This window comes from Rhododendron vialii, chromosome 7a, assembly GCF_030253575.1.
Source record: "Rhododendron vialii isolate Sample 1 chromosome 7a, ASM3025357v1".
Classification (NCBI taxonomy): Eukaryota; Viridiplantae; Streptophyta; class Magnoliopsida; order Ericales; family Ericaceae; genus Rhododendron; species Rhododendron vialii.
In genome coordinates, this window is record NC_080563.1 from 15926535 (window position 1) to 15941541 (window position 15007).

Genomic DNA, 15007 nt, shown 5'->3' on the forward strand with positions numbered 1-15007 from the left:
TATTCAACCGGATTGAAAATCGAAATACTAAAATAATATTAAATAAATAAAAAAGATACAGAATATAAACATTATTAATTAAACAAAGAGAAAATGGTTTCGAATATTTTTGGGGTGTGCGGGGTATTTTCGAAAGAGAGAAGTTGGGGTCGGGGGTGCGTGTGTGGGGGGTAAAGGGGGAAGGAGTGGACCCATGTCGGGCGCCACCACTATCGCACCCACCTCAAAACCCCACCATCGCAATTCCCTCATTTCGTCAGCGTTTAAAAAAAAAAAAAAAAGCCGTGCATAGTGGGTTTCACACCCACGCCGCCACTGCGGGCCCACTAAAGTGCCGCCGAACGCTGCCTCGAGATTTCGGAACCAGCACAAATAATCTACGGACACCGTGCAACACTTACCCGAGCTTAGAATCACATTTGGACGTGGGGGAAATACGTCGCAGAAATTAAAGGGCCACTGGTAATATGGTAGAAATTAAAGGGCAAATTGGTCCGAAATTGGAAATTGTTTGGTTTCGCTCTTATTTTATTTTATTATACTCTGATCGGGATCATCGAAATTCGTTTTTTTATTTTATTTGTTTGGTTTTATTACTAGGAAGATCAGAGTAATAAAAAAAACAGCTCCCCTTATGATTTCGCTCTTATTTTCCCGTTCTTATTTTCTCTTCAATTTCCTTTCCCAGCTTCCGCCCAAACACTGCGTAAAGTGCCGTTGAGGTGAGTTCCCTGCTTCACAGCAAAGATCGTCACTTTCATTTACCTCAATCGGCCAAACAAGGTAATTCAATTCCTTCCAAAGTCTCAAGTAATTTCGATTAATTTTTCGTTTTCGGCGAAACTGATCGATTGAACTTAGGGTTTCAATTGACTCAGACGTAACTCTAATTGCATAATTTGAGTGAAACTTGAATCATAAATCCTGGTATCTGCAAACGCGCTTTGAGTATGTACGAATTCATGAGTGCCGATGATGTATATGGACTGATATACCCAATTACCAATTGCTGATTCAAGCAATTTAGTTGGACCCTTTGTCCGATTATACACAAGAAAACGTATGCATAATTCAGCGGGTGGTCGAGGAATGGGACTCAGGATTTTGCTCCTTCCAAAGGTCTCGGGTTCGAAACCTCAACTACTTTTGGGCCATTCCATATGGAGCATTTACTCTGGCTTTAAGTGGGGCACCTGCTAGTGGACGGTGGTCCCTGGATTAGTTTGAGATGTGCGTAAGCTGGCGTAAATGCTTTAATAAAGGAATATACAATTTTCTTTCTTGTTTGATCATATAGTTAATTATCTACGCTTCTGTTCAGGTCTCTTTCCCATCTTGATTATTACGTTGTCTTAATTTCTTAATATTTCTATGGTTTACATTTTTGGGTACCAAATATTTTGGCTTTTAAAACTATGTTTGATTGGTAGGGCTAATAATGAGGGGATAAGTTATCCCATCGCCTAAGTAATGACACGGCAGTAATAGTGTGAGAATCATTAATGCCATGTTTCCTATGTTATTGTGTATCCCATGTTTTGTTGGATTAGTTATTCAAGATCTCCACAGATATATTAGGTTTGTAATAGAATGCTATGTTTAATCCGGCCGATCAAACGGTCCCAATAGGTTTATCAATTTTACGTTGAGATGTCAATACCTTCTTGTTTGGTTAACATCTTGGTTGCATCCATTTGACAGCTTATTGCTAATTGTGGTCTTTAAACACAAGCAAAACCTAGTTCATGCTCATTGTTGCTTCGTGTTCTCTTTGAAGTTAGTGGCTAGTTTTGTAAGAAAGTTGAAAGCTCATTCTTAGTGGTGGAATATGCAATTAGGAGGTGGGATTTATCATTGCAAAGAAAACATAAAAAACTGAAAACAGGTGAAGCGATACTGGAAGCCCAGGACAGTGTTAATATTATGCTTTCTATTTTTTGGTGAAATGTGAAGAGCTTCACGTGTACTGGGCAGATAAGGCTTGAGGTGAAGGATGACTGTTATGTGATGTCTGGATATTTAAGTCATATCATTATGTTTAGAAGTGAAGGTAACTCTATTTTTTTTTTTTGGGGGGGGAAGAGAAAGGGAAGACTACCTTAGCCGGTAAAAAGAATGGCAAGAGTGCATTAGAAACTGCTCCTTTTGGTTTTCTGTGTTGTCAAGAAACTAGAAGTTTATGTTGTGGTCACTTGAGCCTCCTGTTGTACAATGTCTATATTCGTTTCAAGGGAAAAGGTAATGATTTTGTAGATCCAACATACCTTTATGGGAAGGTAGTGTTGGAATCTGACAAGGTCCCTTTTGCAAGACGTTATGCCTTGTCCAATAATGGGCTAAACTTTCTGTTTGTTGGACAGTTCATTGTTAGTTCAGTCGTTATGTAATTTCACTTTTGCCAATCCCACAGCCCTGCGTTTATTCTCTTTTCTTGTTTTTGTTGAGTGGAACTTTTTGTTGGAGTGGTTGGGCTATCTTTTTCTTTGTTGCTTTCTGGAAGGTATAACTTTCAGGAGGGGTCAATGCATTATTGGATTCTTATGTTCAAGTTATCTGCGAAGGGTGTGGTGGAACGTTTTATTATTCTCTTAAAAATAAAACTGACTCTGTCAAACGTATGTTATACTTTGGGTCATCAAATCAACTGCAGCAATCCTCGTTTCACGAGCCATGGCTTTATATTGGGTGTTCAAATAATGGTTCAAAGCATAATAGTCACTAGGCAGCGTAAAACAGTGATGTATCTAGTTGAATGTGTGGGTATCTACACTTTCTTAATTATTCTGTTTCCAGTCCATGGGAATCGGAAAAAGGGGTTAATGTCACTTATTTGGTACCATTTGGCACTGCTTTGTCTTGGCATGCTGGCCTAAAAGCTCTATGATGCATGTATTTATCCATAAATATGTTTATATATATGTCCAAGGGGCATGAAAACATTACTGAGTTGGTTTCTTGTCATATTTAGCAGAAGTTTGTATGAGAAGGAACATTATGGAAATGCTACTTATTTGATGCTATGTGGAAATGTTGTTTATGGGTGCTGTATGTGCACATGAGAGGGAGAGTCTTGTGATCACATCTTATCCATTGAACGGTAGCTAGTAAACTAGGGAGTTCATACCATCATTGTTTGAAAGTGTGTTGGGTGCTCCTTCAAAAAGTTGAGTACTTTTCACATATTTGGAGTGCAGAAAGGTGGGAAAGAGCACGGCGCTTGCTTTGATTCTGACTCCCTTGTGCCTTATGTGAACTGCTGGGGGTGGGCAAAATAGAAGTATCACTTTAGGGGTGTGGAGATTCCATTGAATAGCCTTGGTAAATCCCTGTGATTTGATTTTCCATTGAGTACTTAAGTAAGACTTGGATATGCCTAACTAGAAAAGTTGATGTGATTTTTATTCATCCAGCCTTAACCAGCATGATGATACCATTGAACAGCCTTTTTGGAGGCCAAAAACATACGTCTCTCTCCTGCTTTTCCATCTAAGACTTCATCGTTTTCCTTTTCTCAGTTTTATTTTTTGTGTTGGACGTGGGATAGCTGGGGGCAGTTGGGGAAACTTGATAGAACTTTTACTCTGCTCTGTCTATTTTTAATTTTCATGTTATTATAAGATATGTATCCTCACTTTGAAACATCAAGAAATCTGCTGACCTTTAAATTCCCATTTGTTTGATTCTATTACAGGCAGCGGAACTCCACGAGTGTTGTAATGGAATTAGCAGACAGGGCAGTTGGGTTTTTGTTATCCCTTATCAGCATATCTATATTCACATACTATACCCTTTGGGTCATCATCCTGGTCAGTTGACATTCCTTCAAGTTAACAATTACTTTGCAAACTTGAATATAATATTTGTTCTTACTTACGATTTCCTATGCAATTTCAGCCATTTGTGGATGGTGATCACTTTATTCACAAGTACTTTCTTCCGCAAGAATACGCCGTTCTCATTCCTGTATTCGCCGGTGTGGCACTTCTTTGCTTCTTGTCCATCTTTATTGGGCTTGTGATGCTCAAATCCAAAAAGAAGAAGGCTTGATGCTTGCTATGGTAGTAGTTCTTAATTTTGACACAGTAACAGTGCCTAGTGATCTAACTATGATATGGTTCGATATCTGTGAAGTTCCACTGAGGCGTTTTTTAGATTGTGTCTGTTTCAGTTGTCCAAGTTACTTTTGAGGTACATGTGATCAATTTTTTACCATTGTAATCTTACGATTTTCGAAGGCGTGTGATTCTTTTGCCTGATTTAGGCTATTTTCGGATTAAATTTTGTTACCGTGTGATCCCTTTGCTAAATGGTAATGCAAACAGAAAGATATCGGTTAGTTGAGTATCAGTTTGAGCAGAAGAATAAAAATGCCATCTCTAATGAGATTTTGGAAACAACAATTGACTTCTTTCTAATAGTAATTGATTTCGGAAGGGATGAAATAGGTTTCTTCCAAATTTGTGGAATGATAACTGAATATGTTCAGAAGACAAAATGAGAATCAAATAAAACTGAAAATAAATGAAAACCTAATTTGGCCGGCGATCTTCACTTTAATCGCAATAAAGCAGGTATTAAGGGAGTGTCTAGGAGTGTTCGGGAGCTAATTATTCTTTAAAGTTTGAATTACGATTTGTAGATTATAAAATTTGAACTAGAAAGTTTTTTCTTTTCTTTTCCTTTTTTGAATCACATTTTGGAGCTCCAATACATGTTTTAATTTTGTTAGTTGACCATAGCTGAGTGGGTCATACACTAGCAAACACTAGCAAATGTGTCAAGTTTGGTCATCCCACAAACTATCACCATATGGGATTGTCTCATTTAAATTATCCGACAATGCTAACAATTATTTACAAAAGCGTTTTGGACAGAAATGTTATAGTAATTAAGTATAAAGTGGATAAGTATACTGGCACGTATAATGAATAAAGAATGAAAAATGAAAAATGAAAATTCAAAAAGCTTTTCTAGGGTGATTTTTGAATTATTCATTTTTTGAGTTCATTTTGCAAAAAAAAAAATTGACGTCATAGATTTTCAAATTGACTCTTCAATACCCATAATTAGAAAAATGCACAATAAATAATAGGGCTCCCAAACACCCAAAGTCCTAAACTATACACTTGTCTGAACTGACAAGAATTATATTTAATCGTATTCAACTTCCTTTCGATAATTTCTTGAGATACTCATGAAAAAGAAAAACGTAGATTGATCCCGCGAATTTTTTTTTCCCGTCAAATAATCCATATTGTCCAACTTAGAATACCAAGGATAGCAACAACATAAAAAATTGGGGTTTGAAAAGCAAAAATGTTTCTTCCTTGAAGTAACATGAACTAAACGTCCTCACTATTAAAGTAGTGTCAATGCATGATGAGAATGCAAAGTCAAAAAGAGAGGATATGAATATTAATGAGCCACCAAACCAACTATCCACCAACAACCACCAATCCACCAACGGCTAGTTCTCCATTGTTTTAATTACACATTTGTGTAGATAGAGTAGCTTTTACATTGTATATATACAATACAAAACAAGTCCAGTTGTATTGAATAATTTTTAATAAAGAGCCTTTTTCTGCTATCAATCTCTACTTCTTTATGGTATCAGAGCACTGAAGGAGAACTTGTCTGCTCCTTGTGTCTTGAATCATATCATGTCTGTCGTTTCTTCTTCTTCTACCAAATATCCTTACCCAAGTCAGATTAATATCTCAAATTTTGTTTCTTTACGATTGAATGAGAAAAACTACCTTCTATGGCAGACTCAAATTCTTTCCTTGATTGAAAGCCAAGAAGTAATAGGCTTTGTCAATGGAGAAGAAGAAGAACCAACACCGGAAATTAACATTGAATCAGGAGACGGGAAAACAATGGTTCCGAATCCTGATTTTCGAGCTTGGAAAAGGACCGATCGTTTGGTCAAGGCATGGATTACTAGCACTTTGTCAGAAGATGTGCTAGGCCTGGTGGTTGGTTGTACGACCGCAAAAGAAGTTTGGGATGCACTTCTTAATTCTTTTGCTCAAAACTCTCAAACGAGGGAGTTTGATTTACTTCAGCAAATTCAATACATAACCAAAGATAACCGGTCGATCTCTGAGTATCTACGGCAATTCAAAGGTATTTGTGATGAGTTAAGCGCGATTGGTAAGCCACTTTCTGACAACAATAAGGTCTTTAAACTTCTTCATGGCCTTGGTCCCAAATATGACAATTTCACCACGTCTATGTTGAAACCACCAATTCCATGTTTTAGTGAAACTGTGTCATTGTTGCAAAGTTACGAGCTTCGCAATAAGAACACTCTTGCTTCAGATGTTTCTCAAAACATGGCCTTCGTGGGACAAAGGACGGGTGGTGGAAATAGAAACTTCAATAAAAATCACAACCATTATAATGGTCCCAATCGCAACTTTTCCTCCCAAGGGAAGGGATTTGCTCCTACCAGTTCACAAGGCAATAACAGAAACTATGTGAACAATAATGGTGGGACACACAATCGAAATCTCAGACCACTCTCGACTCTGCAAACTCGTGGTACCCAAGGTTCATCAGCAAACAATGCTGGTGTTGTGTGTCAAATCTGCGACAAACGCAACCACGATGCTCTTCACTGCTATAATCGCTTCAATCATTCTTACCAGCCTAATGATGTTCCTCAAGCACTTGCAGCCCTGGCGATCACTGATCCGCAAGAAAATGAGTGGCTTCCTGACTCCGGTGCTACTGCCCATATGACAGGTAACAAGAGTAAGTTCAACAATCTTATTCCCTATCACGGTGATGATTATGTCATGGTAGGAAATGGAGAAAAGCTACCTATTACTCATTGTGGTAATGTTCTCTTGTCTACAAAGGATTCTAACTTGGAATTGAACAATGTCTTGCTTGTGCCAAAAATGAAAAAGAATTTACTCTCAGTATCACAACTAACATCTGATTTTCCATGTATTTTTGAGTTCTCATCCACTGATTTTGTCATAAAGGATCAGAAGGCCAACAGGATTCTAGCACGAGGAACTAAAACGGGTGGTCTGTATACTTTGGATGGGGCGAAGGAACAAGCTTTATTTTCAACTCGTTTTCGGAAGACTTCTGAAGATATTTGGCACCAAAGACTTGGTCATCCCCAAGCCAAGGTTGTGAGTTTTCTCCATAAAAAGAGCATGATAAATGTTACTGGTTTGAAGAAAGAGCCTTTTCTTTGCTCTAGTTGTGAGATGAGCAAAAGTACTAAATTACCTTTTCTAGCATCTGAAACTGTCTCTTTAGAGCCATTAAATAAAATTCACTGTGACCTTTGGGGTCCAGCTCCTACTCGGTCTGTTCAACATTTTCGATATTTTGCTCTCTTTGTGGATGATTACTCTCGTTATACATGGATTTACCCTCTGAAACACAAATCAGATTTTTTTCACTGCTTCACTACTTTTCATAAAATGGTTGAATGCCAATTCTCCAAGAAAGTGAAAATTTTTCAATCTGATGGAGGTGGTGAATTTGGTAAAACAGAATTTGTTGCTTATTTGCATGATCATGGAATTGTTCATCAATCATCTTGTCCCGGTACTCCAGAGCAAAACGGCATTGCCGAACGAAAGCATAGGCATGTGGTTGAGCATGGTTTAGCTTTACTTTTTCATGCTGGATTGCCAAAGAAATTTTGGGTAGAAGCTTTTTCCACCTCTGTATTTCTTATAAACCGTTCTCCATCCGAAACATTGCACATGGAAAGTCCTTTTAGTTTGCTTTATCACCGATATCCGGATTACACAAGCTTACGAGTTTTCGGAAGCAGATGTTTTCCATGTCTTCGTCAATATGCACTAAATAAGCTTGAACCACGGTCTTTGCCGTGTGTTTTCTTGGGATACAGTGAAAAATATAAAGGTTATCGGTGTCTTTATCCTCCAACGGGTCGTGTTTTCATATCTCGTCATGTTGTTTTTCATGAAAATTTACTTCCATTCAAAAGACCTGCAGATTTATTGGTTGCTCAATCTGATGGTGAAATGGCTATCTTTAATAATTGGGAAGAGACTTCTGAACCTACTGATACTTCCTCTTCATGCACTTATCCACTTCCAAGTGCACCACCACAAGCACCGACAGTAGCAGAATATGCTCCTCAATCTGTAGCTCATACTCTTGAGACAACACTACCCGTAGAGAATAGTTCCACGACCACTGGTCCTTTAGATGATCTCACTCCTTCCGTTCAAGAACTCATCTCCTCTCCTACCATGGACTTTGGCTCGGGTGCTGTTCCTTTTGAACCCACCACTCTTTCAAATGCAAATTCACAACCTGCACCTAATTCTACTGAACTAGGCCCCAATCGTCATTCCATGATCACTCGCTCTAAAACTGGTATTTTCAAACCTAATCCAAAATATGTGCTCCTCACAACTACTTCCATTCCTAGTGAACCAAAGTCGATTCGCTCTGCCTTAAAACACTCCGGTTGGTATTCGGCTATGGTTGATGAACTTAAAGCTTTGGAAGCTAATCATACTTGGGACTTGGTGCCTCGTACCACTGTTATGAATATTGTTGGATGTCGTTGGGTGTTTAAAACCAAGCTTCGGTCTGATGGTAGTTTAGAACGATTAAAGGCTCGTCTTGTTGCCAAGGGATATGCTCAAGAAGAGGGCGTGGATTTCATTGAAACATTCAGTCCTGTCATTAAACCTGCTAGTATTAGACTGGTTCTTACACTTGCTACTGTTCACAAATGGGTTATCAAACAACTTGATGTTAAAAATGCCTTTTTGCATGGAGACCTTCAAGAATCTGTTTTTATGGAACAACCACCAGGTTTTGTTGATGATACTAAGCCTACTCATGTTTGTCGCCTAAATCGAGCTTTGTATGGCCTTAAACAAGCCCCTAGGGCTTGGTTTGACAAATTTAGCTCCTTTTTACTTAGCTTGGGTTTTATATGTAGCATGGCTGATCCTTCTTTATTTACCTGCAAATCTACCCATGGTTTTCTTATCTTACTACTCTATGTAGATGATATCATTCTCACAGGTGATGATCCCAACTTGGTTGATTCTCTTATCGGTATTCTTAGTCGGAAGTTTGCAATGAAAGACTTAGGCCCTCTTCACTACTTTTTGGGTGTTGAAGTCCGGTCTTTCTCCGGTGGTCTTTTCCTTTGTCAAACCAAATATGCTCAAGAACTGCTTCAACGTGTTGCCATGGATGCTTGTAAACCATCTCCTACACCTATGTCATCCAAAGAATCATGTTTATCTGCCGAGACTTTATATCATGATCCTACTCATTATAGAAGTGTGGCGGGGGCTCTCCAATATTTGACGATGACGCGTCCGGACATTTCGTACTCTGTTAACACCATATGTCAGCATATGCACAAACCTACAAATGCTCATTTTCAAGCTATCAAGCGAATCCTTCGCTATGTGAAAGGGACATTGGATTTTGGTCTCCGTATTGTAAGTCAAAGTTCTCTTAATCTCTATGCCTTTTCCGATGCCGATTGGGCTGGTTGTCCAACCACCCGTCGCTCTACTACCGGGTTTTGTACCTTTCTTGGATCCAATTGCATTTCTTGGAGTGCAAAAAAACAATCCACCATCGCTCGTTCTAGCACAGAAGCAGAATATCGTGCCATGGCCTCCACTGCAGCTGAGTTGACATGGCTCTCTTATTTGATGCGTGATCTTGGGGTTCCCATGTTTCAGCCACCTACTTTGTTCTGTGATAATATCAGTGCTTTGCACATGTCTGTAAATCCTGTCTTTCATGCTCGCACAAAACATATCGAGCTAGACTATCACTTTGTTCGGGAAAAGGTCGCTCTTGGTTCTCTTCTTACGCGGTTTGTCCCATCCAAAAGCCAACTTGCAGATATTTTTACCAAGCCGCTTTTGAAATCTGGGCTTCGCGATTTGAGGACCAAACTTGGTCTATGGCGTTACCCACAGTCCAGTTTGAGGGAGGGTATTAAAGTAGTGTCAATGCATGATGAGAATGCAAAGTCAAAAAGAGAGGATATGAATATTAATGAGCCACCAAACCAACTATCCACCAACAACCACCAATCCACCAACGGCTAGTTCTCCATTGTTTTAATTACACATTTGTGTAGATAGAGTAGCTTTTACATTGTATATATACAATACAAAACAAGTCCAGTTGTATTGAATAATTTTTAATAAAGAGCCTTTTTCTGCTATCAATCTCTACTTCTTTACTCACGCCTTAGCTTACAATGCCAAATTTGGTCAGGTTATGAACTGGGCGTCCCCCTGCAGTTATAGAAGAAGCCCCACCAATACAACAACAGAATCCCAGGTGATCTCCAATGATCATATGTTTTGCTTACGGACCAAGAAGAATACTAGTATTTTGAAACCCCACCAAGAAGAAATCTCTTATGTGCTATCTGCTTTTGTGAGATCAATCCATACGAAGCTCTCTCAGGCTTTATTGGCCTCCTTTAGCGAACGCATGAATTAGTAACGATACGCATAAGCTGACCCGGACGCCCCGAGATATCACAAAAAGAGAAAGAAAGAAAGGACAATAGGGAAAGTGACTTGCATATTATTCATCAGCATGTCATTTACGGCCAAGTGTGAAACAAACAGAGGCTAAATGTTGAAAGAAATGACTAAAAAGAAACTCACATCTTACTTTATCTACATTCTAGCTTAAGCCAAGGGAACAGAAAATTCACATTTAACCATCTGGATATTAGGAGTGTTTTGCAATCACAAAACTTCATTCCTTCCAGATTAGCTAATCGCAACCAACACTTGGGTATCACCTCTTCTTTTATTAGACCAAAAAAGGATAAATTCTTTGTGTATACAAAACAATAAATACAAAAATTCCAACCCCACATGTGGAGAGCTTAAGATAAATATACACCTTTTGAATCCCAATCCATGTACCTGGTCACTGATCTAGAAGAGGACTTCCTTCTTTAGCAAGCACAAATAGGCATCCATCCCCTCTTGATATCCGGAAATCCTTGTCAAGGTATGTAATAAGGAGCCAGGATTTTTCCCGCCCACCGGGAATGGGAATCTTAAGTGGAGGTTGACCGGAAATAGCACGAGCTATACTTGCCACAGCCTCTTGCAGTGGGTTAAGAGATTGTTGGACTGGGGATAAGTCGATTTGCTGCCCCAAAATATCAACTTTTTTTGGGAGATCGATGGTAGACTTGATAGCCGGAGGCTGCAGGCTTCCTTCCTTGAATTCAACCTGCAAAGTTGTCAGACAAATCGAGCTTACTCATTGGATGTGGTGATCAAAAGTCCTCCAATTTTCAAGGAGAGAACTATAACCAACATTTTGAAAAAGAATTACATTTAGATGGGTGCATGTATGTGTCCAAGGGTCAGATTCATGTAATTTTCAACTCAAAGACCAGGTGTTAAAGAGTATATACATCAATCATAGGCTCAAAACACATTTATTTTTTAGGTAAGTAGTATTCGCAAGGTATTATAATTATATCATGCATAGTACAATAGTTGTAGGTGACTGCCCAACAAAAATGCCGGACGCCTTTCTCATTTAATACCCAATGTGGAGTGTTTGACATGACCCAAGCGTACTGCACTTTAAAGAGTCTACATGACATAGCACACATAGTATGGAGTTTATCCACTGGTACACGGTAAACTCAAATTCCAGTATACTTGTCGAGTGGATGCAAATTCATGTTGTGCCATATTGCCCAGTCATGCATTTAGAGAAGTCGATATAACTAATTTCCACATGAAATAAGAAGCCCATGTAACATAGATTCCAGATCTGTGAAAATGTATGAAAATTTTCCAACTCGGATGTAATTGACTGCCACAGCAAAATCAGCTATATATATATATATGATTTGTTTCTTTTTCCCGCCTTTTTTGTTTTGGGGTGCCTGGGGTGCAAGTAACCTGCAGTTGATAACTACATGAAATCAATCGTGTTTGTAACCAAGTATTCAAGTGTACCTGTATTGTAGTAGGAGTACGAATTTCAAAGGTGGCAGAGGCACTGAAGGAGAAGGTGGCAAAAGGGCTGGACAAGTTGGTGGAGTTCTCTATGGTAAGGCTACTGGTGTTGATTGCTTGGCAAATACTTTTCACCTTCAGCAAAGGGGTGGTGCCAGCCGCCAGAAGTGGCAGCAGCTCAGAAAATGTTGTGTACCTGACGAATGGAAAGTAAACTAAAGATCAGTTTTAAGTACACTACCAGAGTAATATATATTTCAAAAACCACTTATGTCAGGTTTCTTCCCGGACATTCACCATATTGTTCTCCAGGCATCCCAACGAACATAATAAAATCAACAGTTATACAACTTACAGCACCAGTGTATAACTATTTACAAATATGACATCATAGATCATACAACGTTTTATTGAAGCACTACAAATCGTTTTTAATGCATAAATGTCGTTCTATAGATTATGGCTCTCCCACTTGCACATAAGGGTCATCCAACATCCCTTTACACAACCGAGAAAAAAGTGAATTTCATGACAATGATAAGGTGGAATGCGTCGTGCCCCCTTACTGGAATTTCATGCTGAATAGATCATTCTCCTTAATAATGACCAAAAACATTGTGAAAGTTCTACATCCTGGAAAACGTTCTCATGGAATTGAATCTATTACATGTACAATATATAGACAACAGAACCTCTTAGGTATCTCTTCTCCAAAAAAAAAAAGCTCCTCTTAGGTAACCCTTCAGTTTGTTAGTTAAAAGCCTATGTACCTCCAAAACAGACACCAACACTCCAACACGTTATTTTAAAAAATTGGAGGACATGAAAAGTTGGGGGACACGTTTTAGAAATATGCGTATAAACTTTTATATGAATAAAAAAAGACACAAGGTTCTAACTGTAATGATGTTACACCACGTGTACCTTAAAGCATAACAATCATTCGCAAAAGTATTTCAGCAAAAAGCATTCCGTCATTCATGTGTCTTTATAATCAATAAACCACCATCTGTCACATTAAAAAAAAAAACGACTTTCCTAAATTATAATTAGAGTCTATTTATTCATTTAACACCCCAGCTTGTTTTATAGGTGTCCCAAGAGTGTCCAGAACTTTTTGAGTGTCCCCGTAGTGTCCAAATGAAAAAAGTTGAGAAAAAACAGGACACTTTGGATTTGAGCGTCAGACACGAGTCCTGAGAGTAACAATATGAACCAATTGGAACTGTCTTCTAATCCAAAATCTTCAAGTTTGCGTATTTATCGACATTTTTTGTGTGTGTGTTTGTACTAGAGTTGTCAAAATCTTACGATTCATGAGACATACCAACCATTTGATAAAGGAATCATATGTTTAAAAATATCTAACAATACGATAGGATATCTTAGATGATTCAGTACCTTTGGAGGTAAAATCTATCCGTTTCTCTAAACACTAATCCTAAAGGACCTATACTAACAACTTCTGTAATGCCTGTCTGATTCAAGAATATGTGATACATGATATCATAAATTCCGTTACTAAACCATATACATAGTCGAGGACATGGAATTTTGTATTATCTAAATCTTTTTAGTATATATGCAATTGCATTAATACGAAATGCGTATCCCAATACTTATATGCTTGGACAACCTTCGTTGGTACAAATTGCTTTATAAGTTTCATAATTCTTGCAAGCTTCTTTCTCTTTGGCTGGTGGGCCGGTGGCTCATTCATATTTAATTAGCACCACGTAAAATAACCTCAACAACATCAACCAAATGCTTGCTAGAAATGGAAGATGACAATGATAGCAGTACCAAATCAAAACCTATATTATATGAAGAGATTAATGAGCTTACACCAAAACCCAATTCCCGTCAAGAATCTCCGCAGCCCCGGTAGGGGCCGGAGTCGGATTCGACGCCTCCAGACGAGTAACCAGCTCCAAAACCTCCGCCCTAGTCTCCGTTGAAGCTCGGAACCCGAAATCAGTCCCGTAAACCATATCAACTAACCTCCTCTTCAACCCCGCCACCTCATCATCCTCCTCTTCCACCGCCGCCGCAGCAGCACTACCATTAACACCGGCGTCGGGCAGCTTCGCCGAGGGCGGCGGCTCAATCTCCGCCTCGCCCCTCTCTCCCCGCCCAACATCTCCCGCTGTCGCTGCCGCCCCGACTGCGTCCCCTCCGCCCCACTCGTCCTCGTCCTCGTCCCCGGGCTGATCAGCGTCGGGCAGCTTCGACGGCGGAGGCTCAATCTCCGGCGCGGATTTCTCTCCCCAGTCGTCCGTTATCTCCGGCGTGGAATCCCCGTGAAGCTTCGACGACGGCGGCGGCGGCGGCTGTAGAGCCTCCGCTGCCGCCCCGACTGCGACCCCTCCGCCCCACTCGTCCTCGTCCCCGGGCGGATCGTCGTCGGGCAGCTTCGACGGCGGAGGCTCAATCTCCGGCGCGGATTTCTCTCCCCCCTCGTCCGTAATCTCTGGCGGGGAATCTCCGGTGACGTAGTCGTCGGTGGAGGAGGCGGAGAGGGGTTCGAAGAAGGTGGAGTGGAAACGGAGGGAGGAGAGTATATGGAGTTTGGGGAGGAGAGAGAAAGAGAGAGAATGGGGTTTGGGGAAGAAGGGTAGGGTTTTGGTATTAGGGTTTTTGGTGAGGAGGGAGGGAGGTGAGGAGAGAAGGAGAGCCATTTTTTTGTAGATTTTTTTAGTTTTGGTGTCTGGTTTTTGCAACAGTTGCAACAATGCCTTCCCACAATTTCCCCTTTTTTTTTTTTTTTTTAAATTTTCTAATGGTCCGGGTCTCCGGTCTGTTTGTCCGTATCTCAATTAGTCTCCTTCTGATTCTGTTAAATGCCGAAACTAAAAAACATTCACAACTCACAATGCATTTTTTTTTGGGCGGCTCGATCCCAAGAATTGAACTCTAATCTACGAACTAACCCATGTTTTGATGTAATGGCAAGATCCACCTCTATCTGAATTTGAATCCACTTGCATGAGTATTTTCGGATACACCTGTATCTG

At 39.7% G+C, this 15007-nt stretch overlaps 2 protein-coding genes across 3 annotated transcripts; one reads left to right on the forward strand and one right to left on the reverse strand.

Annotated features, from left to right (window-relative positions):
* Positions 1-629: 629 nt before the first annotated feature.
* On the forward strand, positions 630-4344 carry LOC131333766 (dolichol-phosphate mannose synthase subunit 2). 2 transcript variants are annotated; one of them, XM_058368496.1, is made up of 3 exons: positions 630-783; positions 3692-3806; positions 3895-4344. In XM_058368496.1, exons 2-3 carry the CDS (start codon positions 3717-3719, stop codon positions 4045-4047), a joined length of 243 nt encoding a protein of 80 aa, XP_058224479.1. In that variant the 5' UTR covers positions 630-783; positions 3692-3716; the 3' UTR covers positions 4048-4344. The 2 variants fall into 2 exon arrangements, with proteins under 2 accessions (XP_058224479.1, XP_058224480.1); XM_058368497.1 differs by lacking the exon at positions 630-783 and adding an exon at positions 2131-3318.
* A 6452-nt stretch (positions 4345-10796) lies between these two features.
* On the reverse strand, positions 10797-14726 carry LOC131333768 (plastoglobulin-1, chloroplastic-like). The gene is made up of 3 exons (XM_058368499.1): positions 13839-14726; positions 11994-12189; positions 10797-11250 (listed from the first exon to the last, which is right to left on the reverse strand). Exons 1-3 carry the CDS (start codon positions 14669-14671, stop codon positions 10939-10941), a joined length of 1341 nt encoding a protein of 446 aa, XP_058224482.1. The 5' UTR covers positions 14672-14726; the 3' UTR covers positions 10797-10938.
* Between the last annotated feature and the right edge of the window lie 281 nt (positions 14727-15007).